The sequence below is a fragment of the Silurus meridionalis genome, chromosome 4 (assembly GCF_014805685.1).
Source record: "Silurus meridionalis isolate SWU-2019-XX chromosome 4, ASM1480568v1, whole genome shotgun sequence".
NCBI classification, from domain to species: domain Eukaryota; kingdom Metazoa; phylum Chordata; class Actinopteri; order Siluriformes; family Siluridae; genus Silurus; species Silurus meridionalis.
Window position 1 is genome coordinate 9926983 of NC_060887.1, and position 27092 is coordinate 9954074.

Below are 27092 nucleotides of genomic sequence, written 5' to 3' on the forward strand. Positions count from 1 at the left end.
TGTCTACGGGTGTTGTACTTTTGTTCCCAAATCATTGTTGATGCAGCTCAAGTTCCTGAAGGGGACTGTCTCTAAATTGCATTTGTATCCCTAGTTCCCTGAGGGAACAAGACACTGCCTGTCGGTGCAACACTTCTTGCATCCCTGTGAGTGCTTCCTTCCCTCTCCGATGCTAGTGCCGTCTCCACAACATGTTTTTTGTAGCTTCCGGGTTGCTACCTTACCCTGCCGGGGATGTCATGCCCTTCCGTTGGACAGACTATACACGTGGTTCAGAGGGTGGTGGCATTTTCAAAGCGTTGTTGACACAGCGTCCCATTCCCTCGGGGAACCAGGGTTACATATGTAACCTAGAGACGATCCTAGTGTGTGGTGGTAAAGTGGTTAGTAATTCTTCCTCAGGTTCAGTCCTGAGTCTGTGTTACTGTCTGTGTAGAACCCCTGTGCCATGTTCTCCCAAAAACATGTCAGAGTCATGCAGTGTTATTTAAATGATCATTCAAATTTAGTCAGCTTTCTGATAATGGTAAAATTGTTAAGTGAACTAAATAAAAAGTCCTAAAACAACACAAATTGTAGTTCGGTATAAAATGTTAACATGTAAATCAGGTTTTTGTTTCTATTTTGTTGATTTGGCATTTAGTATAGATTTGGAATCTCACATTTTTAAACAAGCAGTTCACTGAATTTTCATTAAGCCAAGTAAAGATGTCATGCACATTTAGTCTCCTGAAAAAGTGGAGAGGTTTGAATAATTTGTTAATGTATTATCTATTTATTTATTCATTCATTTATTCATTCATTCATTTATTTTTAAAATCATGATTTGGCTTTCAAGCTTGGTAATATAGATCACTAAATTTAAAACATGGTTCTTCAGAGCTTTTTGCTGCATTGTTAGTTTTCCCTGCTCTGTTGCACCAATTAGCTAATTTACATGAATCGATTATTAACTACAAGGTATTACAAAGTATTAGAGCAGAGAAAATGTTATGATGTGCAGCACATGGATGGAAATCATGACTGCAGATTGACTGCAGCATTTTCTGGATTTTACATAAAATACATTGTCTATATTTACATTTATAGTCTAATAGCCTTAGTCTTGAGCTAAATTACCCCAAGGTATTTAGTGCGGGGTGTGGGTGTGTTTTCCCAAAGTTACTGAAATGTATGATTGAAAGCAATCAACATTCCTTGTTGTACAAGACACACATGACTATGCAACGCAACTTGAATGTGCTTGAGAGATATTTTACGTATTCAGCTTCGACATGTTGAAAATGACATTTTACTCTGTTTAGGCCCAAAAATATTCACATTATCATACTCAACCAGTCACATGGTTGTTTTTATTCTTTATTAATGCTGCACAAATGTTAGCCTGTGTATGCATGTACAGGAGAGCATCATAATATACAGTTATATACAGTACACACCTATGATCTATACCTGCACATGACTACTGATCACATTGTTATTTCTTCTGCTGTATCTGGTAAAGCCATGGAACATTGCACATCTATGAAATTTTTGGGTGAAATTTTGAAATCAATAGCTAAAGCTAAAGCATCCCAGGCAGCACAGGCAGAGGTGCAGGGGAAGTGGGTGGAGGTCATGTGGCCTTGGTTTTAATGGCTTTCAGCAGGCAGCCATGTGTCCAGCACGGGTTTGATGTTGTTGATGGCAGTGTCCAGGTAAATGCCGAAGTAGGGACGCAGGAATTCTCCGTAGATGCCAAGAGCAGCCTTACGTGCCTTATCTATGGCAGGCTGCACCTCCTCAAACACAGCACTGAATTTACCACACACACACACACACACACACACACACACACACACACACACACACACACACACACACACACACAAAAAACAGTTTGTTCACCTCTATACACTTTAAAAACATGTTGGAGTAATATTTAAGGTTCTGCGTTTTTATCATAGGATATTTATGATTTTAGAACAAAGTGAAAAAAAAACCAATACCATAAAATTATAAAAATAAAAAAAGAATACTATAATGAATTGCATTAAAATGTTGAGGAATAAAACCAACGAGGCAGCAGGATTTTAAAAGAGAAATTTACAGTGCTCAGGTTTGTTGGTATTTCAGAGAGAACATGGGACTTGTGTAGTATTGTCAGATACTCACACGGCCAGCTTAGAAATGGCTTGCAGCCTCTCATTTTCATTGGCATCCTTTGCGAGTTCCTTCACCTTCTCGCCTGTGATTGTACCTTCAGCCAGTTTCTCAAGGGTGGTATGGACATTCGCATAGGCATTAGCAAGCCTCTTGAGGAACACTGTTTTTAAACCGTCATACTTTTCCACGAGCTCCTGATCGGGTTCTGGAATTTCACACAGGCACAGCGACACTACAGAGGAGAAAAAAAAGAAAATGTGTAAAGATTTGTAGCATTTTTATGATTTTATTTTTGCTTGCATTACTTGCCATTTTTATAACTCAATTGTTATTTTCAGTTGTTCGTTTTTGTTATTTTCTATCAAAGTGGGTGTTTTTTAAAATGGTATTTACAAAAGCATTTGTTCACATGCACTTTTCTTACCCTGGAGTGCAACAATGAGAGCTAATGCCAATTTCATCTGAAAAAAGAAAAGAGAAACACACATATGTAAACATTTAAGACAATCTGCCATATTGCAATTTACATACTGTGTGTACCCTCACCAACCACCAATTTGCCAGTTGCAGATTCTCCTAAATTGTCCAACTAATTAATACTGCTACTTGTAGTCTAATAATAAGTTTGCGGATAATAATATGTAATATGTATGTATGCATATATGTAATAATATGTAATATGCATCTAACCATAACCCTATGTAGTCACATCTACTTGATTACATCAAGCCCTTGTAGTTAACCATATGTAAGAGATTAGAGTCTAAAACTGCACCTCCTGCAACAATAATATGGATCAGCAATGTGAACTGAATTTGATGTACATTACCTTGTGACAGTAGGGTTTCCTGACGAGATGAAACTCAAAGACCAGCTAGACTGAAGACCACTGCACCACCTGAGTCTGCACATACGGTCTGCATTTAAGCCCTATATTTAAGCCCTGACCCTGTGACCGGACAAACGTCATCACACACACACATACACACACACACACACACACACACACACACACACACACACACACACACACACACACACAGGCACACAAGTGGTTATTCAAATTTTGCCTAGCTTGCTCTTTCACCCATTCACAATCACCTGTTCACTTATCAAACACAAACACCCACCCACATAGGTGAACCCACTGTTCCAGATACTTGCATCCTCACATTCGTTTGTTCACCCAAAGTCCACAGTCACTGTGGAGGTGTTCATGTCTGTGCAGTCACTGACCTATGACCTGAATCTACTCTAACACTTTGCAAAGGAATATTTTGTTATTGCACTGTGTCTTAAAAAGCTCTTTTCTTTTTTCCAATTGTTTGCATTTTTTCATGAGTAAAGTTGGTCTTCTTGAGCTTAAATATTGTGTTTACTTTACCTACTTAATATATGATAGTGCTTATGCACTGCACATTTAATATGGTAATAAGATAATAAAGATGGTAAAGATGGTAATAAGTGTTTGACCAAATATTTATGCCAAATAACATATATTCTTATTGCTGTGTGAATTTTGTACTTCATTCTTTGCTAATGTACCTTCATTAAAGGTAACTCGTTTTTACCTTGTTTGATAGTGTATTTAGGCAAGAACATGTTAAGCATTTCTGAGAACTGTACTAAGAATTATTTTTTTCTGCAAGGTCTGATCTAAAATTTGTCTCAACTTTTTCGCTGAGTGTGCATGCAAGGTTCAGATTAGAAATAGGATTAGAAATATAGGAATATTGCCTTGTCCACAGTCTACACATTTTCCAAAATCAATAATCTTGTCCCATGTCCCTTTTTGTGTACATAATGAGTTGAATATATATCTATATCTATTTGATGGCTGTACAAAGGTGGAAAGATTTCCAAATGCAAGTGGGTCAAACCTCATGAACTTTCCCCTTTGAAACATGCACGTGTCTCTATCTTGTCTTTACTGTCTATAACCTATGATTCTGCAATTATTGGGTTTTTGAAATATTTTTTTTCCATTTCCCCTCATAATTTTTCATCACAATCTGAAATGTGAGATTATTGTCTAACCTTCATATGCACACATACACACAAAGTACATGTAGATATATGCGCATGCACCACTAAAGATCGTGTTAGGAGAATATATAATAAATCAGTCATGAATGATGCTTTAGTAATATACAACTTAGGAGAGAAAATATGGCAAGTAGGCAATATTCCATTGAGCTAACTTTTTTATTTGCATCATACTGCAGAAAAAGGTGGTGACATTACAGCACAAAGGTAAAACATAAGATGTACAAATGCATATTTTATTTGAATAGAAGATCTCATTTCATTATTCATGGCTAATGAATTAGCTATGTGCTTGCAGCTTGCGTTTTTACTTCACACAGTATGGAACAAACCATTGATTACACATATCCATAAGGTATTATTTATTCTTGCTGTGTTGCAGATATTTTGTCCCTTTACTTTTGTCCCTTCGACTCATCAGCGGACATTTGATTCTTGATTCTCTCCCAAACAGAGCTTGCTTTCTCCTTAGCCCACTCAACGTATGGGTCGGTCACGGGCTTCACCTGCTCTTCATAGTACATTTGAATTAAATCATATGCCGTACTGCCAACATCCACAACCTTAGTCCTCAGTTCACTGCAAGTAAAACCAATCACATATACAAACACTTTTTCATAGCTGGAATACTATAATGTCTTCTGTTTTTGGTAAATAAGTCAGTACATTGCATTATTTAATCAGCTGTGGACTGTTCTGAAAGTGCTCAGTTCATACCCGTATGTCTCTTTGGCCCTTTCTAGAATTCCTTGGGTTTCAGATGGATCTTCTGCCATGGTCAGGTACACTATGACAATACAATACATTTTATTTTTATTTTTTATTTATTATATATACAATACATTCTTTTTTTTTTCTTTTCTTTAATTTTCTTTTCTTTTCTTCTCTTTTCTTTTCTTTTCTTTTCTTTTCTGTTTTTCCTATTTTCTTTTACAAATATGCATAAAGTAAACAAGCCACAAACCTTGTAGTACCATGGCCACAGCAAGCAGCACAAACTTGGACATCTGTGGTAGAAAGACAATGCCAGTTGAAACAATTAACATGTAGTTAATTTAGTTCAATAAAATAGTAATTAAATACAAGTAAATACCGTAACAAGTTATGATAGAAGACTCCTGTGGCTCTCCAACTAATTTCTTGACTGACTGGTCAGCAATCTGGCAGAGTGTATATCGATGTTTTTATGGTGACATACTTTTTAACTTTTTCAGGTGTCCTTCAGTTAGTAGCAATCGGGTGGTGTAATCATGCTGCTTTGTATTAACATTCAGAGAAATGGATTACTTATTGTTTAAAAATTCTTGTTTACCATGATAGGGTTTACAGTTGCAGCATATTCTGTTCAGCCCAATTGATTTTCACCATTTTAGATGGTAGACTAAGAGCACATAGTCTCAAGTAACTGTCCAACTTTTGGCCATCTGGTGCTGAAGATAAAGACTTTTGTGTGCATACTGACACCACATGTTGTATCTGCAAAGCCACCAGCATTGTAGATGTGCCCATGCACCTTTTGCCTTGCAGTCTTTCAAAAGGTAAAGAAACATTGGGGCCCTCGCGGCCAGTCTTAGGTAAGTGTGCACACCCCTAAAATTAAACTTTGTTAAAGCACCCTTTTTGATTTTATTACACCAATATGGCACACCTTGTCAATATTTGCCTGATATTCCTTACAAAAAATTAAGGTCACCCTATAGATTTCTTTTTTTGTAAATTCAGGTCTGGGCCAATAAAAAGTAATTTAAAACAATGATCTTTTAGTTAAGCCATTCCTTTATTTTTTATTTATGCTTTGGGTCATTGGTGTGCTGCCTGAGAATAAGCAGCAATGAGAAGACATAAGGGAAAGTGGCCTAGCCTAGCTCAGTTTGTCGAAACATCTCAAGGATGATCAGTGGAAACAGGATGCACCTGAGCTTAATTTTAGTGTCATGACAAAGACTGTGTGTACTTATTTTCATGTGAATTGTATTTATTTATTATTATACATTTTTTTTAATTTAAAATACATTTGCAAAGATTTCAAACAACTTTTTTCATGTTGTCATTATGGATTTTTATTTGTAGAATTTTGAGGAAAATAATGAATTTAATTTATTTCGGAATAAGGCTGTAACATAACACGAAGTGGAAAAAAGGTGAAGCGCTGTGATTGCTTTCCAGATGCACTGTAAATAAGAGTTCTTTAATGTATCCCTGTGAGTTTAGTCTCTTGAGAAGTAGGTTTAGGAATAAAAAGCTGAAATGGAGTTAAGAAATGTATATTATGGTGTATACAATATTTTCCTTTATATCTAAATCTATGCTGTGGTCACAGGGGGGAGAACTGCAATAAACTTTTGCAAGATAGCATCATGAAAAACCAAACCTTGACTGAATACAGTATTGTTTCATTATAAATTCGAATCTACTGTCAGCAAAAATTTGTATAAATAATAATAATCAATATTAATTAAACATCAAAATACTGGCTTAAAATTAGAGTAAACAAGCAGCATAGAGGTCCATGAATTTAATGGTAGACCCTGAAGCAGATATATTTCACAACAAATCATAATTCTTGTAAAAAGGGGATCTTGGAAAAGCTAAAGTTAACTCTAAAAGTGACTGTAAAAAAAATATATATATAAAAATATGTAAAAATGTATATATATAGTTCTCTAATTTTGATCGCCAGTGTGTGTATGTATATATATATATATATATATATATATATATATATATATATATATATATATATATATATATATATATATATATATATATATACACTGGCGATCAAAATTAGAGAACAATATATATACATTTTATAATATATATTTTATAATATATAATATATATTTTATAATATACATTTTATAAATATATTTTATTATAATATATATTTTATATATATATATATATATATATATATATATATATATATATATATATATATATATAGATACAGTGAGGAAAATAAGTATTTGAACACCCTGCTATTTTGCAAGTTCTCCCACGTAGAAATCATGGAGTGGTCTGAAAAAGTCATCGTGGGTGCATGTCCACTGTGAAAGACATAATCTAAAAAAAAAAAAAATCCAGAAATAACAATGTATGATTTTTTAACTAATAATTTGTATGATACAGCTGCAAATAAGTATTTGAACACCTGAGAAAGTCAATGTTAATATTTGGTACAGTAGCCTTTGTTTGCAATTACAGAGGTCAAATGTTTCCTGTAGTTTTTCACCAGGTTTGCACACACTGCAGTAGGGATTTTGGCCCACTCCTCCACACAGATCTTCTCTAGATCAGTCAGGTTTCTGGCCTGTCGCTGAGAAACACAGAGTTTGAGCTCCCTCCAAAGATTCTCTATTGGGTTTAGGTCTGGAGACTGGCTAGCCAATGCCAGAACCTTGATATGCTTCTTACAGAGCCACTCCTTGGTTATCCTGGCTGTGTGCTTCGGGTCATTGTCATGTTGGAAGACCCAGCCTCGACCCATCTTCAATGCTCTAACTGAGGAAGGAGGTTGTTCCCAAAATCTCGCAATACATGGCCCCGGTCATCCTCTCCTTAATACAGTGCAGTCGCCCTGTCCCATGTGCAGAAAAACACCCCAAAGATGATGCTACCACCCCATGCTTCACAGTAGGGATGGTGTTCTTGGATGGTACTCATCATTCTTCTTCCTCCAAACACGTTTAGTGGAATTATGACCCAAAAGTTCTATTTTGGTCTCATCTGACCACATGACTTTCTCCCATGACTCCTCTGGATCATCCAAATGGTCATTGGCAAACTTAAGACGTGCCTGGACATGTGCTGGTTTAAGCAGGGAAAGCTTCCGTGCCATGCATGATTTCAAACCATGACGTCTTAGTGTATTACCAACAGTAACCTTGGAAACAGTGGTCCCAGCTCTTTTCAGGTCATTGAACAGCTCCTCCTGTGTAGTTCTGGGGTGATTTCTCACCTTCTTCAGGAACACTGAGATCCCACGAGGTGAGATCTTGCATGGAGCCCCAGTCCGAGGGAGATTGACAGTCACATTTAGCTTCTTCCATTTTCTAATGATTGCTCCAACAGTGGACCTTTTTTCACCAAGCTGCTTGGCAATTTCCCCGTAGCCCTTTCCAGCCTTGTGGAGGTGTACAATTTTGTCTCTAGTGTCTTTGGTCTTGGCCATGTTAGTAGTTGGATTCTTACTGATTGTATGGGGTGGACAGGTGTCTTTATGCAGCTAACGACCTCAAACAGGTGCATCTAATTTAGGATAATAAATGTAGTGGAGGTGGACATTTTAAAGGCAGACTAACAGGTCAGAATTCTAGCTGATAGGCAGGTGTTCAAATACTTATTTGCAGCTGGATCATACAAATAAATAGTTTAAAAATCATATATTGTGATTTCTGGATTTTTTTTTTTAGATTATGTCTCTCACAGTGGACATGCACCTACGATGACAATTTCAGACCCCTCCATGATTTCTAAGTGGGAGAACTTGCAAAATAGCAGGGTGTTCAACTCAGATAATACGGAAGTACTTTTACTAGGACCACATGCAGCTAGAAGTAAACTTTTTGATTACGTAGCATCTCTGGATGGTGTTTCTGTTTCAGCATGTACAGCTGTCAAAGACCTTGGTGTGATTATTGACCCTAGTCTTTCCTTTGAGGCTCACATGAATAATATCACCAGGATTGCCTTCTTTCACCTTAGAAATATTGCTAAAATTGGAAATATGATGTCATTACAGGATGCAGAAAAACTAGTTCATGCTTTTGTTACTTCTAGATTAGACTACTGTAATACTTTATTGTCTGGGTGTGCAAATAAGTGCATAAATAAGCTTCAGTTAGTTCAGAATGCAGCAGCAAGAGTCCTCACTAGATCTAGGAAATATGACCACATCACTCCTGTTTTAATCAGTCTACACTGGGTCCCAATTAAATCTCGCATTGAATATAAAATACTACTACTGACGTATAAAGCACTTAACGGTCTCGCACCGCAGTATCTGAGTGAACTTCTGTACCAGTATGATCCTCCACGCCTACTTAGATCAAAAGTTGCCGGCTATCTGTTGGTTCCTCAAATAATGAAGACTACAGCAGGGGGCAGATCTTTCTCTTATAAAGCCCCACAGTTATGGAACAGCCTTCCAACCAGTGTTCGGGACTCAGACACAGTCTCAGTGTTCAAGTTGAGGTTGAAAATGTATTTATTTAGTCAAGCCTTTGATCAGTAGATTTGTTTCTTGGGTAAAGGCTCAGATCTGGAGGGAGCATGGATATAGAGTGTTTGGTGAACTGGGATATTTGTATGCTGTCGTCCCCTCACTCTCACACGTTTACTCAGGTTTGTTGACGGTGGTGTGGTGGGTCGTCTCTTATCCCAGAAATCCCTCATGTTTGTGTTACCTTCTGGTTCTCCCTTTTAGTTATGCTGCCATAGCGAGTCTTGCCGGAGTCCAAACTGCACAGTGACATTAACTTTCATACAACAATAAGGACACTTAATAATCCATATCCTTCTCTTCCTGTCACCCTCTTCTCTCTCTCTCTCTCTCTCTCTCTCTCTCTCTCTCTCTCTCTCTCTCTCTCTCTCGGTCGAGTTAAACATGCTCCTGAGGCTTCAGTGACCACTGTTCCTGCCCCTCTCCCCACTTCGTCCAGCCTGCCTCTGGATAGTGTTCTTTTCGACTGGAGGCCACTCTGTGCAGCTTGGGATGGTTTCTCATCAACACCTTGGGTGGTTCCATGAAATTCCGGAGTAAGAACAGAAGCTTTGAGGATGGATTGGACTGTAGTTAATGTCAACAGTCTGCTACACTGACTCAGGAATACAGTTCGCTTCTGATCATCATCACTGTACCCCGCAACATTGTATATCTGCTTCAAATGGACATTTGGTGCAACCCAGATGAGGATGGGTTCCCTCTTGAGTCTGGTTCCTCTCAAGGTTTCTTCCTTATGCCATCTCGGGGAGTTTTTCCTTGCCACAGTTGCTCATCAGGGACAAACTTACTTACAAAGAACATATTTACTTTTAATCGCCACATTATCTGTGTAAAGCTGCTTCGAGACAATGTTCATTGTTAAAAGCGCTATACAAATAATAGAAAGAAAAGAATAAGAAAGTGTTCAAATACTTATTTTCCTCACTGTATACATATATATACACTGGCGATCAAAATTAGAGAACAATTTATAAACAATTGAACAATTCTGAAATAATGTCATCTTCACTGCTCAACAGTTGAAGGAGTTTTTGTCCTGTCTATACCACACTGGTAACACACTGATCAAAATTTGAGAACAACAATGACTGTAGCATGGAAAATGATTACAACAAATTTTTCTGGAGGTTACAACAGTCAGCAATTAGTAGGAAGTGTACAGGCCTCTTATCTGAATGACTTCAGCACATCTGTGGCCACAGGACAGCACTAGTCTCTCACACTGCTCTGGTGTGATTTTGGTCCACTCTTCTTCTAGTCTCCTCCACAGTTCGGTGACTGTAGTGGGTTTCTTGGCCATAACTTTGTCACCAAGGATTTTCCAGAGGTTCTCTATTGGGTTGAGATCAGGACTCTGAGCAGGCCATGTCATTATTTCAATGTTTTAGGTTTCAAGGAACTGCTTTACGCGTTTTGCTGTGTGACATGGAGCGTTGTCCTGCATGAACACTGTGGGCTGATTGGGTGATGAACGCAGGGAAGGAACCATATGTTGTTGAAAAAGGTTCTGATAAACATTTGCATTCACTCTGCCATGTAGCTGTATAAGAGGCCCAACTCCTGCTGCAGAAAACATGCCACAAACCATGACACTTCCTCCTCCACTTTTCACTGACTTCTTTACACACTTTGGGTTCAGTCTTTCGCCAAACATAATGTTTCCAATCAGACCCAAATAAATTAAACTTGCTTTCATCACTGAAGTGACCTTTGGACCATTTCTCCTTTGTCCACACAACATGCTTAGTCTAGCCTTTTGATTCTTTCTGCTAATGGGAGGTTTGGTCACTGCAGAGCGGGCTTTCAGTCCAAATGCTCTTAAACGTCGAGACACCGTATGATGAGACAGATCCTTACCCTGTTCAGCGCTGAACTGGTGAGCAATTCCAGCTGCAGTGTGGAAACGATTGCCCATTGAAATCCTCCGCAGTATCCTGTCCTCTCTTGTATTTGTCTTTCGTAGACGACCAGCCTTCTTGACGGACTTGAATGAGTTTGTGGTGTTGTAAATATTTAATATTCCTGAAATCACAGATTTGGAACGAACAACTTGTCTTGCTATGGCTGATAGGGTCATCCCTTTAGCCTTCATCTGGACAACCTGCTGCTGGAGGCTTTCAGTCACTTTAGAACGGCCCACCATCTTGCAGATTCAGTGAAACTGGAAGTTAGGCTGGCAGTTAAATAGGGGTTGACAGATAATAAAGGAAATTAGCACCAGGTGCCAGATTAACACCAATAACTGGGAGGTATTTAAAAGTGTTCTGTAATTTTGATCAATGTGTTTTCTGCAAAATAATGTTTTTTTTTAAATGCCTTAGTTATTTTGTGGAAAAGGTGTTATGGTAGCATGGTATAGACAGGACAAAAACTTCTTCAACTGTTGAGAATTGAAAATGACATTATTTTAGAATTGTTCAATTGTTTATAAATTGTTCTCTAATTTTGATCGCCAGTGTATGTGTATATATATATATATATATATATATATATATATATATATATATATATATATATATATATATATATATATATATGTGTATATGTACCTTATTTGGATATGATTTCAAAACAGCTCAATGAGTTGAGGAATGTCATGTGACTTTTGGTAATAAAATGAAAAGGAATTATATATAGAGGAAATATAATTTTTAAAACTGATGTATTGTTTTTAATGTAGACAGTGACTGTAACCATAAAACATGTTGGCCCAGTGTTTTCCTCTTTTATTTTTCCAGAGAATGGCACATCCGATCAGGAGAGATACAAATGCTAGTTTTTTGGGGTTTTTTGGGCATTCAAAAGTTTCACCTACTTTAGGCCTACAAAAAGAATGAACTGGTTTGAGCTTTGCATTGGTTGTTTTTAACTGCAAGAACACCAATACCATGGTGATATTGACTAAGAGGAATATCAGGAGAGTTGGTACAGACATGTATGAACAGATTAGTGAGTAGAACTGACTATTGAGACCTTCACCTTTAGAACAGAAAGGAAGATAACGTGTTATTTGCATTAGCTTATTGGATTAAAAGAAATTCAACACATTGTGCAATTAGATCTCTGCCCCCAAAATAACTTGATTTGATCCTGATTTCACTGAATTGCTGATTATTAACAGAGATCAAATAGTGACTTTAACCTGATAAATTTAAGTGACCTGATAGGGGTCATTTTCTGACCCAGTACCATGAAAGGGCATGGAACAATATTTGATTATGTGGTCACAGGTTTCTACTAAAAGTCCATTGATCAGAATCTTTATGCGAGTGTTCACGTCATCTGGTTCAATTAAATGTGTAAGTTATAGTTTTCAATTGTAAGTCTTCTTTTTTATCCATTTCATATTGAAATCGTAAATGTCATTAATGATATAATTTCAGTAGTATATGTACTATGGTGTATAATTTTCTAAATACCAATTTAAAATAAAATAAAAATAGTCATTAAGTGCAAACATGAGTCAAACACTGGATAAAGTCTTTTTATTGTTTGGACAGTTTCCAGGATTTATTAGACCATTTTCAGACATTTAAAGCATTGGAGTATTGTGTTTGTGTGTATTTATTTATATAAAAAAGTAATTGCACAGATCGTCACTGAACAGATCATCATATTGGAGATGTTGTAACAGGTTGTGTCTGTCAAACACAACATGGACTGGAGACTTAGACGTCACACTGGCAGGGGCTACAGGGTTTACTGTTGCTTGTTAAAGGTTTCAGCAAACTTCTGCTTAACCTTCTCCATCTGCTCATCAATCCAGCTCCTGAGGGCAGACAAATGACATCATGTCAGAAATTAGAATTAGGAGTGGACAAATCACTGTTAACCAATGCTGGTTGGTTAAAAACAGTGAAAGATAGCAATGATTTAAAAACGGAAAACCACTTGATTATGTCTGTTACTTGATCTTACTTAGTCTTAATGGTAATCTCATGATTCTCAATCTGCTTCAGGATGGTTGTGGTCTTATCTGTCAAATCCTCTCCAAACTCCTTAAGTTTTGCCTGAATATTGGCAAAATGTTCTTCTATTGTGGGCTCCTCTACTGCCTCTGATTAAGGAAACCACACAAACATTGTACAACAGTTCAACAAAAGCCAGCCAGAAATTAAAATAAAAAATATATAGTAACTAGCTATTAATTTGGTTCTTACCAGAGTGTGCAAGCAGCACAAGCATCAAGGTGGCAACAGCCAGGTACAGTTTCATTTTGGCTTTTTTTTCTGTGTAAAAATAATAAAGAAGGATCAGACCAAATTGCACAGTAAAGTGCAAAATTAATTTTGCTTATACTGGAATACAATTTCACATGGCTGATATTAAAACTGATATATAAACTGATTACACTGTATAACTCAATACACTGGAAGTCAGACACTCAAGTAATAAGACTCAGCTTGAAATTCAAATAAACCACAAACATTAAATATAAGTATGTGCAATAATAGTGTACTATCTATAATTAGTATATTGATGACTAACTACTTGGTACAAATTTTTTTGAATAGTAAAACATTTGTTTGCAGATGCAGAAGATATAAATGTTTCAAATTCTCTATTTCTGATTCATACTGGCAAGAATACCCTGCTTCCTAGATGTCGCCAAAACGTAATTTAGCATTTCTTAAAACAACATATTGTTTTGATTAATTGTACTGTTTAACTAACAATAATAAGAAGAACAATTTGATAAGGATTAAATGTTGTTAAAGAAAATAAACAACCACCATATTGATAAAAACGATAGTACAAATAGTTGATAAGCAGCCAAGTTCCCAATATACCTGTGCTGTCCTCTTCCAGTAGTTTAGAAAAGAAGCAGTCTTTTAAGCAGACAGCCGGCGAGGCTCTATATAACCCCCTCTGTTGTTCTGACGTCGTTGCAGGTCATCACCTCTGACCTATCAAAGCTTTTTTGTAACGTGTGCAGATTTTTCTTTTAGCCCTATCAAGTCTGCTTTTTTTATGACACAGACTTCTTTCCTGCATGGGGCTAAGACTGTTTTTATGCAGTGTGTGAAGTTACATAAGAGCCCACTGTGCTTGTTTTTTGTGTGTTTCGTTTTGTTTAGTTTTTTCAGTCTGGTAAATATAATGCAGTGTTTAATTAATCTAAGAAGTTCTCAAAATGAATCACTAGGACATGTAGTATCATTAACCTTTGAGACCCTTATCTCATATCTGTAGAATCGAACATGCTGTTGGCAAGGATTGGTGTTGGTGCATGGAATGGTGTGAAGTCCACTCGCTATGAAAAGCAAAAAATCCCCTTTGCTGTGATAGCGAAAGCTAAAACTATGTAAAATACATGCAGCCCTAACATATTCTATTTGCTATCAAGCCAGTATTCATCTGTTAAAATGTCACTTGTGGCTATCATGTGCTCATTCACTGTATATAAGAATAACATAGATAACATATACAGCAAGTAACTAAAATATATATATATATATATAATCAAATGAAATTATATGAATAAAATGAAATCAAAACATCATTTTCACTAGGACTAATAGTACATCATAATACAGAAATCATCCATCATCGCTTTTAAGTCTAAAAACCTTTGTGTTATGTCCCTGTGTACATAGGGCAATTAATTATATTATATAATAACTTGTAAATGCCCCAAATTATGATGATAAAGCATTATCTATCATGTCTAGATATATAAAGTGTTATCAGCTAGTCTTGTTTCATCAGCACGTACTGACTTACACCAGCTTTCATGCAATGCCTACGTTAAACAATGTAGCAGCAGAAGATGAACTGATCTGAAAGGTTTTATTGCTGATGCTCATTAGATAGTAGAGATGAAATTCATTTACTCCAACACTTTATTTAGCTTCAAATGTTGAATAGCAATAAAAAAGATAAGGCATTTGAACAAATAGAAATTGCATCTCAGGTCTAAATATAATATTTTCCTATGCTGCTTAAAACACTGTTTTTGTAAAATGGTGTTTATATGAGTCGTGTAGTTGTGGCTGAATTGGAGGACGTCATCACTGTGTCCATTCTTACAACATTTCTAAATGATTACATCAGCTTATTTGTCTATTGCAGTGTTGTTGTGCATGTGGCGGGCAAAGGTCCAATATTAGGAAATTTGTTTTCATCAGGGCACTTTTCTTTTTCAATTAAAACATGATCGAAAAAAATTTATTTTTTTAAAGATTGCTCGTAAATTAGTTCCTTAAATGCCTCCATTTTATTATTCACTTTTAGAAAAAAAAAAAGGCAAAATTAATGAAGGTTTTTGTCAGTTTGCACAAAATAAACAAATAAATCGACCAATAAAAACCATTAAAAAAAATTTAACATAATCCTCAATAATAACTTTAATTAAAATTATTCATTTAATTCTTACAGACATACGCTCCCTATATTTTTATTATATTTACATAAGGGTCATAATAGTAAACTTAATTATCTATTATATTTACATAATAAAACAAAAATGCTATGTAGACATCCAGCATACTTTATCTTTATACTGTACTAGATAGTTGCTTTACAGCCAAAAAATAGACAAAAAAACACCACAAAATTATAAACATCTCTCGTGAGCTCTTTACCATATCCCAGCTTCCCCTTTTTTGTTTTCCTGGCCCGTGAATTCTCTCTGCCCTTGTTTTCTATGATGGAGTGATTTCATCATGACTGCTGTTTAGTCTACTTTAAGTGTTAAAAAAACTGTTTTAGTGAAGTCTAGACTCAGAGAAAAAGAGAAGTGAAGCTCTGGGCACATGAGGACGTTGGGTTTGGTGTAGTCATGCAGAGAGGCAGTGAACTGCAGTTACCTCTAGATTGTGACTATGAAAAGCTCAGGGCAGGGGGAATGAACTGCACAGAGCATGGCTTCTTTGAATACAGCCATCCAGGGGCATTAGTGAGTGATTGCTGTGGCATTCATTAGGAGAATTGGGATAGACGGCTCTTTTTTTTTGTTTTGCTCATGAATGTGTAACACAAAGCTGCATTGCATGTGTACCTGTGTGCGTTTGGCATGTTTTTCAGTTTTATGTCTTTTATCACCATACTTTCTATTGAGAGAGAGCGAGAGAGCGAGAGAGAGAGAGAGAGAGAGAGAGAGAGAGAGATTGCGATTTTGTTATTTCTTCTGAGATCTTTTGTTCTGTGAGGCTTGAAGATTGCAAGTCAGGACCTGCACCAAATGTACCTTTATGCTGAAAACATTCTTATGTATTCTAAGAAGTGAGCATATCAGTTCAGCAACTGACATAAAAAAAAAAAAGAAAAAAAAAAAAAAAAAGAAAATAGATGTTATTTTGGAGAATAAAAATAGTGGGGACTTTCTGTCTTTTCGTCAGGTTACTGTAGTTCATTTTCCCCATCTCCTGTTTGCCAGAAAGCCAGGGACTTGATATGGTTTTAATAAGAGCACTTGCTTGCAGAATGTTTGAGGTTTCCTGTTTTTATTCCTCCAGCAAATCAGCTAACCCCTGCAGCGCCTCACTAAAAGCGGATTTCAAATAATGTTTTTGGAAGGGCAGCGGGGGTTGGGGGGGTTTGGATGATGGGGGGTGTGTGTCTGGGGGGGTTCTGCTGCCATTAATTAGAGCAAAGGATTTTAGGAACGGAGTTCACAGCATGTAAGGCATCTACTCTTCTCTGCTTCTTTTCTTTGGATTTCTTTAATACATGTCCTCTCTGTTATACAGTACTTGCACATATTTTCCTCTACTCATTGTTTTATTGGAGAATAACAAACTCAATTCAAGAACTTTGAAGTTAAACTGTAATTGATACAAAGAGTCTGCTACAATGGCTTAGGACAATTGGTATGAACAGTTCTGCATTTAAGGACCCGTAAACTTTTCACTGAACGGCACACCTTAACAATGATGGAGCTGTAATGAATGGGCATTCGGTGCCACTCAGATGAGGACGGGTTTGAGTCTGGTTCCTCTCAAGGCTTCTCCCTCATACCATCTCCTTGAAACTGTACACTGGTTTATTTATTAGGAATATAATCATGGGACTAAAATTTACATTCCTAACCAATTATCTCTGTAAAGCTGCTTTGGGACAAAGTCCATTGTAAAAAAATTATATAAAAATTATATTTAACAGAAAGAGTAATTTAAATGTCATACAACATTTTTTCAATGTTTTTAATTTGGATTTAATTCTAAGATCCAGTGAAGGATAAAGAGGCATCTACTGGCATAAAATTTGTTTAACTGACCATAACGTACCTCTAATTATACATTTTCAAACATGTGGCTTTTTGATTCACAAAAGCAAATTTACCTAAATATTTTTTCCACCTTTTCTTTGAATTCTGTTGGTCGTTGGAACTGAGGATGCCGTGCCACCAGTATTTGTTTGTGTCAGTGTGTGTGTGTGTGTGTGCATGTAGGTGTAAGAGAGACAGATAGGAAGGTTTATAGAATACAAAAGCAAGTCTGATTCACATAAATAAAAGGACAGCGTGTTCCTTTATCCCAGCGGATGTGCAGGCAGCCCACTGGAATGTGTGAGCAGCTCAGAACATGTCCCCCGGCAACAATAAGAATAGGGGAAAATGATTCTGGGCAGGGTTGCAGCTAACGTTAAAAGATCCTGTTAAGGGTCATCTGGCTATGGTGAACTTCCACTTGTGCTAATCCAAATGGTTTGTACAGCAAAGGAAGCATAATTTCAGTGTCTTCTTTTGGCGTTGGCAATAATGGAAATTTTTCGAATGAATCAAGAGGTTTTATGAAAATGCATTTTCATGGAGTGTATAAAGAAAAGATGCTCAGAATCATCAAAATTCAGTATCAGGTGGCCATGTAACATAAATAGGGAGTTTATAGGTAAAAAGAAAACCTTCCAGTTCGAAACAGTTCAAATTGTACTAAATAGTATTTTATAAATGAAGATGATAAATGAAGATGATAAATGAAGATGATAAATGAAAAGATCAAAACATCTGCCATGAATGTGCAAAAAAAACACTTGTTGTAATTACTCTAACATGCTACTCGCACCTTTGCTTTCATTAACTAGTTTACTGGTTATTAATTAAATGCCAGAGCGAATAAATATTTCAGACATAAAGGTGTATTAATCTTTCCCATATACTCCATAAGATGGCAAGATGTGCACAGAGAATTAGAACAAGGTCATTGCCCATACGTTTGATTATGTAAGCCAACAGGTAAAGACAACAAGGTGGCGTGACAAAAAGACAAGTTAGGGTTGTGTGGGTTTTTGGAGTAAAAAAAGAAAAGAAATACTGCAATAATAGCTATAGAAAAAAAGCTGATCTTTCAAACCTGCAAACATGATACGCATAATGAAACGCATGGAAAACTTTTCAGCCCTAGTACAATCCAACTTTTGTGTTTTTTCAGGGACATCTACAAACTTGTTCCTCATTTATTTTTTCATTATTGAATAAATAATACACGATTCATCTATGCTTTGACTCGAAATTTATATTCATATGTGTTGGGTTCTTTTGTTTCTGTAAGTTCCATTAGCTATGGATGATTGATGTTGGACCCGGCTATATATTTATAGCTCCTAAATACATTTATGTTGTTATGATACAGACATAAATGTAGATTTAACACTTCCAGGTCGCTTCTATTTCATTTCGATTGTCATGGGTTTGTGTTTTGCAATTGAATGTTAAAACAAAGAGAAAACACCAAAGAAGCATTTGATCCATTACCCATTTTTATTGCATACAGGTACAAAAACAGCAGTCAGACGTTCTTTGCAGAGTTAAGGATTGAAATTGTGGACAATAATTTCATGAGGTTTCATAGAACTATTAAACCTTTGTGTAAACCTGCCTGTCATCCCAAGACGCACACTTTTATTCAATCTCACAGATTTGAGAAACATGACTAGCCAAGGAATTTATACTATTGCACTTGAAGAAGTAGGATTGAGTGGATTAATACTGTGCAAGCCCACATTGTGATTAATAAAAAAAGCATTCCATGTTTCGATAAGAGACCATGACCAGTCCTTTTCTTTTGCTTGATTCTCTGTCATACAGTGACTATAAAAGCATCAGTAACGAACATTATAAGACTAATTTTACCCCCACTTTTCCCTTCCTGTGTTTGGTACAATGTGCTATAAGTGGTGGCTTTACAGTGAGGCAGGGATAGCAGCTGAGGCTTCCTTGAGCTTTTCCATGATGGTCTGGAACTCTTCACGGATCTTCTCAGTGTAGGGTTCCAGGAGGGTGGTCAGCTCCTCGATGCGGCCTTCGAGGGAAGTGCGCAGGTCTTCGGCGGTCTTCTCCAGCTGCTGCTTCAGCACGTCGGCCTGTTGTTCCAGCTGTTGGTTTACAGCCTGGTTCTGCATTATCTCGGTGAGGGCGCCAAATTTCTCCATGACTCCATCTTGCACCTGCTTAGCAAAGGGCTCAAGTTGGCCCATTATGGCCCCGGCGTTCTGCTCGCTGCGGGAATGCAGCTCACCCAGGTAAGTAGCTACAGTTCTAAAAAGGTGCAACAATAAAGTAGTTAAGGTTTCCCATTTGTCCATTTAGATAAAGGCAACAGAGTTTTTGACATGTCTTCTAAATGTAATAGATTTAAGACATCAATAAACATAAATCCTCTATTGATTTATGAAACCAATGAATTTACAAAATACCATAATAACTACTGTGCTCCTGATTCTGACTCACTTTTGGATTTCATCGGTGTCCTTCCCCAGGCGCTTCTTGAGCTTACGAATGTAGTTGTTGATACGGTTCTTGACATCATCTGCATTCTGCTCCATCATGGTCTTCAGCTCCTGTAGGTACTGGGTAGAGCGCTCCTTGGCATCAAGCATGTCTGTCTGCAGCTTGCTAGCCAGAAGATCCAGATCCTGCTTCAGCTGGCCTGAGGCACCTACTGTGTATGGGCCCAGTTTGGTCTCGATGTCTTCTCTGTATGAGTTCAGCTCAGTCATGGTGGTAGTGATCAGAGTACTAAATTTGCGAGGTGGAGAAGGAGGAGGAAGGGGGACCATGATTCAGAATATCAGAGACAATGGAAGACATCGCAGAAATGTTTTTACATTTGATGTTAACATGGACATACTGAATTCATACACATTCATGGTTCTTTATGTTAACTCACTCAAGTTCCTTGGTGAGCTCAGAGCCCTTCATGTTGTCCACCATACTATCAGAGATGGACTGCCAGAATTGATCCACTGTTTCTTCCCATTTGGCCTGGAGCACAGCGCGGGCATGGCAGCCTAAAAAAAGAATAATAATTATTATAACAACAACAATAATAAAAATAATAAAAAGGCATGGGTTAGGTAACTGATTAGACATGATAACTATTGTGAATGAGGTCTGTTGGGACAAACGCCTTTTTCCATGCATATTTGAATTACAAAACATGACTGTAAGCAAGACTTTCTGCATCTTACTAACTGCTTTACATTTGTAGTGCATGCATATGCATATATATATATATATATATATATATATATATATATATATATATATATATATATATATATATATATATATATATAAATAAAACAATCTACTTACCAGTAATGACTGCCAGAGCAAGTACCACTGCAACAGCCCTCATGTTGATAGATAAGAACACCTAGAATGAGCATGAGAGTCAGTAAAGTAATTTCAGAATCATATTTAAGTACAGAAAACTTATAATCTCAGTCTAAACACGAATTTACTTTGTAGACGTTTAACCTTAGTGCATACTTTTCTATATTATTACATGCACATGCACTTTTTTTTTTGTTTAAAAAAAGTGACTTGAAGCATTACAAGTAATCCTGATATAGAAAAAAACTTTATGCATAAAAAGAAAATGCAAGTAGTGATATCAGTATTTAGTGCATTTCCCCTTTCCCCTTTGCCCCTTTGTCTTCTTCACACTCACCTAAAACGTCTGCTGTCCTCGGGGTGTAGTGAGCGGTGGAGGTGCGCGCGCGTTTTATACTCTCCGGGCTGCGTTCACAATAGCGCTGATCGCGAGACTTTCTCTTCCCTTTGTTCGGGTCTGGTTACAGTCAGCATCACGCACACGCACCTTCGTGAAAACATGTTGCGAAAGAATCTCTCTGAGCACGTCATTTTTTTATTTTTATCTTGGATTGATCAGTGCAACACATTAAACATTTGCTCAAATTGTCAAATAAACAATTAAATAAATATGCACACATGCATAGACCCGTTTTACGATAGATAGATAGATAGATAGATAGATAGATAGATAGATAGATAGATAGATAGATAGATAGATAGATAGATAGATAGATAGATAGATTCATTTTTATTGACATTTCATAGTATATATATATATATATATATATATATATATATATATATATATATATATATATATATATATATAGTATAGTATAATTATTATTATTATATATTATTAGAATAAATTGTGTGTAAGGCACAGTATATATAGAGAAATATAATTGTATTGTATAATAATATAAATATAAATGTATACACAGTGTTTATACAGCTGGTGTTTATAGAGCTAGTTTCTTTATAGACATACATGAACCCTGTCTACCCCTCTATGGTGTGCCTTTCTATGTTGTTACACTGCACACTGCAAACATGAACTCTTGAACTGCACACACCTCTGACTTTGCATATACACTATTATAACTTTCCACATTTGTAATTCATATATGTTGTCTTTATTTGTGTTGTTTGTATGTCCTTAATTTGTGTCATAGCCTCCTTGGTGGATTCACAGAGTAGGGATTTAATTGTACGGTAGAACAGATTGTTTCTCTTGCTCTTCTTGTTTTTGGTATGGTTCTCTTCTCTGAAATGTAATTATATTTTGTAACTTTTTTTTTTAAATCACTGATCATTAATCTCCTCCAGAGACTTTAAGTCTGGCACCTACTGATATTTGGCTCCAGATTGCTAACACATTGATCCAAATCATTTACATGTTTATCTCCCCTTTTGCATTGTTTTCACATGCAAAACAAGGCTTTATTATGTAGCCTCGTTTACAAGTGAAAGCGAGGCAAACCATATCAAATTACGTCATTTAACCTTTTGTCTATGTCCTGTAATAGGCTCCAAAGTTCTGCCCCAAGCAGAAAAATGTTTTTGATTTGTTTCTGTTTGTCTTTGTTCAAGATAATTAGGGGAACATTAGTTTCCAATGACTGTTTCATGATTTCCAGTTAGTAGCTTGAATTATAATTATTTTATGTGTTTTCCAGGATTTTCTATGTGATAAAAAAAGGTACACTTGGATTTCCAGTATATATCTGATGTATTTTAAACCTATAGCAGCTTTAAGTTTTATCTATCTATCTATCTATCTATCTATCTATCTATCTATCTATCTATCTATCTATCTATCTATCTATCTCTCTCTCTCTCTCTCTCTCTCTCTCTCTCTCTCTCTCTCTCTATATATATATATATATATATATATATATATATATATATATATATATATATATATATAACACAATCAAACTAATCAGTCACATTGCAATTTCAGTGATTTAAAAAAAAAAAAAAAAACTGGGTTCATTGTCTGTAAATGTAGCTGATAAATTAACCTTTGATTAGTGAGCTGTACTGTTGTAATTGTGTTTCATAGGCAAACGTAGATTAGGAGTTTAATCTTGGTCCATATGTACAAGACTTAATGACCTTTACATGCTCCTGAATATATCATTGTACATTGTACTGTAACTCTAGATTCACTGTATAAATCTTGGGGCAAAAACAACAAAACCAAAAAAAGAAATTCCCAATTGTTCTGATTCTGAACAGCATCGACAATTAAACATTAAAAAGTAATCATTAGCAAGAATTAAAACAAATAAAGTTACACAATATGGGATACCTTGATGAGCTTCAAACAGCCGATGAAAATGTTTGTAAATCCAAACATTAGTTTTACATCAAACATTATTATTAAGATTTTACCTTTGTGTACAACACTACTAGAACAGAATTTCCCTTTTCCAGCCTTTTTTTAAACACTAATTGGGAAAATGGTCACACAGAAGTGTCTAGAAGGTGCATTTATTTAAGTTTTGCTATTCTGACCATTTAAAGATTAATATAGTTTAATTTTGGTTTTGAATCTATGTATGTATCTATGGATCTATGTATGGATCTATGTATTATATGCTATCTGCACGCTTGTATGCGCTATATCATGAAGACTGATGAATGTTCTACAAACTCTACAACATTATCGTCTTGTCGTGGCTTGTCTTTTTCTACACCTGCAGCCAATCCCTTTGACAGTCTTATTTCTCAAAGAACAAAACACTGCTTTGGAAGCTAAGGTCAAATCAGATAACACCTTGCAAACATTTTTTTCTTCTTTTGCACCATGTAAATGTTCCCCCAGAGAGATAAACTGGTGTACCTGCAATAAACTGCCACAAAAAGTGAATTCTAACAGTAATATTTAATGATGCCAAAAAAAGGAAAGTTAGAGTGTGCATTACTGTAAATCTCACCTTAAAATATCTGGTTATAGATCTTAGAGAAGATTGTTAACTAAAGCATTTTATCACGTTTAAACATGTTGCATTGCAATGATATATCTTCTACATACACCCTAGATATGCCAAAATACTAGGAAACTGGAACCATGGTTGTTTGTGTAAAAAAAAAAACAACCCAGCTGAGGTTACAGAATGTTGCCCTTTCTTACTGCTATGAAACAGAATCATGTGATTTCTTATGAAATGTGAAGAAAGTTGCAGTTAAATTTACAAACAGTGATTACTCATTATAGTGTGTAAAGGCCAGCGAAAGGAATATAACACATCACACTTCCTGTCAGGATGGGAAAGGTTACATATGTACATAGTGCACTAGGTCTGTACACACTTACTGTGTATTTCTATGCTATTTTAAACAAAAGGCATTTAGTAGGTAGTAGCAGTTCAAATCAGTTCAATAGAATAGATGAATTAAATAAATTTCTGGAATTTAGTTATATAGGTTATTATAATAACTTTGGACAAAAACAATTTATACAAACTGTATCTAATATATAGTTAGAGAAAATTTCAAAGTATAACACTGTCTGTGCAATAGTTCTATACTTGGGGGAACTAATTGTATTTTTGTAGGTAATGGAAGTTTACCATGTCAGACAGTGAGCATCTTAAAGATGATGCATTCCTTTTCCAAAACACTTTAGCTGGGTATTGCTGGAAGTTACCATCACTCAACTGTAAATTATAACTTTTTAATGCTTTTCGTTTCATTAGATTTTAATCAGTTCACCTTTCTCTAGCTCTTTATACATACACCTTTGCACACAAAAATCCAGTGCTATTATATTAGAAGTAAACTTACAGTATCATAGTATTTTCAATGCTGGTTCTATGAACAACATTTTAGAATGATATGGATATTAAATTGTGTTCATGTGCAAACCAAATCGTGAAGCAAAAAAATATTTTTGCAACAAGTACATGCAATGTTACCATTGTAACACTTGCCGTATGTGCATGGTGATGCCCAGCAAGCAACAGTGCAATGCTTTCAATGCATAGATGAATATATACTCACTGTAGGCTGACAAATCATGGCACAGGTACTGGTTAAGAATAGTTAGTTTTATATTGTATATAATCATTGTATATTGGGTGCAGGGCCAAGGTTTATAAGCAGAATTTGTAAGCACAATACCATCCTATACCAGGCTCTAAGACAATGTGAAGATGAAAAAGTCATCACATGTTTATGAGACCCCAGAAAGATGGCATCCATGGTGTGGTGTGGTGCACTGAGATAGCAGCCAAATCTGCCTTAAGGAAAAATAGGGACAGATTTCTATATGTCCATTGACATAAAAAGCAGTTTGGTAATAAAACAATGGATCAAGCTTGTATTAGAGACTTTTGCATTCATGAGTATTTCTTAGACTGCTGCAATGCAGTCCTTAGTAGGATATACATATCAAAGCATCAACTCACCTGACACAAATGTGAAGTCAGCTAAATGTCTCCATCCAACTGCAGAGTGGCATGACCACAAGTAGTGGAAACCAAGGTCTTCCTGGGCATCTTAGGTCAAAGAGTAGATTTGCATACCCTAGTTCCTGCATTCAGCACAATGTATAAAGAACATTACAGGTGAAAATGTATATGCAACTCAAGTTTTTTGTCATTTTTCCACATACCCAGTATACAAAAGAATGAAATGCCATTACTACGGACCAAGGTGCATAGAGAGTGAAACAGCAAGAGTAACAAAAAAACCCATAAATAAATAAAAGACATTTTTAAGATTTCACATTTAAGGTGAAATACATCTATGAGGTAGATGTAATAGATATAAGGTTGGGATGGAGGTAATGTAAGAACAGAGTTAAGTAAAGTGCGAGTGCACAGTCAGAGTGACCGTGTGCAAATGTGTGCAATGTCCTGTGTGTGATGTCCAGAATGTACAAGTGTACACGGTGTATAAGTGTGTGCAATGTCCAGTGTGTAATGTTTTACAGAATGGGCGGATGTCTATAGTAAACAGTAAGTCCCTGATCATTCTCAGTGAATCTAGTCTCATGCTAATAATCTCTGAATCAGCGTCAGTGAAATGGAGTACTGCCCTGATTTAACCGTGAATTTGAGTATTATAGTAAAACAGGGAGTCTATATGTGTCCTAAATGATCTACGTTTTTGCTTTTTACTTGAATCCTGACATAACTGGCCATAAAAGTAGGCAGGGCCACTTGCGTATATGTCAAAAATTACTGTGGCTCGGAGGATTGATTTCCCCAATCTCAAAAGACTGTGAAAACACATACACTTTTTTGGAAAGCATGATCCAATTACTAAATTACTAAATGGCCATTAGCTTCTTCTGTGTATTATAATACCATTAATGCAAAGCAAAGCAAATGTGTCACTTTTTGAGTGCTGCAGGTATCCGAGAATGGAAAGTTTCTATATATGACAGACAGGAGAAATGCATTGCAATGGTCGTGTCTGAAAGTTACCTCAGCAAGTGTAGGTGGCTAACCCAAATACACAAAATATTGTGATTCTTACTCCCACTGGATATCATAAAATCATAAAATAAAACTGAAAATATATGATTCCAATAAAAAGTTTTCTTTTTCTAGGGAACACGTGGAAACTTTTTCTAAGGTACTTGCCTTGCTGTGCTGTTTATTAATAGAAACCATTTCCCTGTGAATAGCTACAAAGAGTTACAAAATCAAATAGCGTTGAACATATACTCAAGGTTTATATTGAGGTGCAATGTGATTATCCCATCCAGACTAAACTTATAGTGGGAAAAGATGTTAGTGTAGAGAAGCACCTATATGCAGATAACCTTCTTTAGAGAAGATCAGCTTTGGCTTTTAGCAACTATCATGAGTGGAACGGTGGCCTAGGTTTCGCAGGAGGAGCTATGGGGCTGGGCAATTTGAAGAAATTAAACAACTATAAATATATGGATGCTCACTGACATAACATCAGATAGTGTGTATTGTTATGTTATAGTTATAATATGTCTTAGATATCCAGTAACAGGGCTTTACATGAATAACATTTTTGTCTATAGGACCCAGCCCTAAAACGTAGCATTTGGTAACAGTGATAAATCCACAGAATGTTTACTTAAGTTACACATTTCTTTACAGATGTGTCAATCCAAAATTTTACTCATAATGCAACAATAATAAA

General features: G+C 36.0%; 4 protein-coding genes across 4 annotated transcripts; all 4 read right to left on the bottom strand.

Annotated features, from left to right (window-relative positions):
• Nucleotides 1-1346: 1346 nt before the first annotated feature.
• On the bottom strand, nt 1347-3112 carry apoa2 (apolipoprotein A-II). Its single transcript, XM_046846316.1, has 4 exons — nt 2975-3112; nt 2570-2606; nt 2155-2377; nt 1347-1794 (listed from the first exon to the last, which is right to left on the bottom strand). The coding sequence occupies exons 2-4, from the start codon at nt 2604-2606 to the stop codon at nt 1632-1634; spliced, it is 423 nt and encodes a 140-aa protein (XP_046702272.1). The 5' UTR covers nt 2975-3112; the 3' UTR covers nt 1347-1631.
• Nucleotides 3113-4331: 1219 nt separating this feature from the next.
• apoc4 (apolipoprotein C-IV) lies at nt 4332-5422 on the bottom strand. The gene is made up of 4 exons (XM_046846317.1): nt 5285-5422; nt 5156-5198; nt 4909-4978; nt 4332-4770 (listed from the first exon to the last, which is right to left on the bottom strand). Exons 2-4 carry the CDS (start codon nt 5196-5198, stop codon nt 4587-4589), a joined length of 297 nt encoding a protein of 98 aa, XP_046702273.1. The 5' UTR covers nt 5285-5422; the 3' UTR covers nt 4332-4586.
• A 7466-nt stretch (nt 5423-12888) lies between these two features.
• Nucleotides 12889-14353, bottom strand: apoc1 (apolipoprotein C-I). Its single transcript, XM_046847843.1, has 4 exons — nt 14209-14353; nt 13579-13647; nt 13337-13475; nt 12889-13187 (listed from the first exon to the last, which is right to left on the bottom strand). Exons 2-4 carry the CDS (start codon nt 13631-13633, stop codon nt 13118-13120), a joined length of 264 nt encoding a protein of 87 aa, XP_046703799.1. The 5' UTR covers nt 13634-13647; nt 14209-14353; the 3' UTR covers nt 12889-13117.
• Nucleotides 14354-19099: 4746 nt separating this feature from the next.
• On the bottom strand, nt 19100-21412 carry apoeb (apolipoprotein Eb). Its single transcript, XM_046848624.1, has 5 exons — nt 21313-21412; nt 20955-21015; nt 20527-20647; nt 20088-20375; nt 19100-19895 (listed from the first exon to the last, which is right to left on the bottom strand). Exons 2-5 carry the CDS (start codon nt 20995-20997, stop codon nt 19541-19543), a joined length of 807 nt encoding a protein of 268 aa, XP_046704580.1. The 5' UTR covers nt 20998-21015; nt 21313-21412; the 3' UTR covers nt 19100-19540.
• Between the last annotated feature and the right edge of the window lie 5680 nt (nt 21413-27092).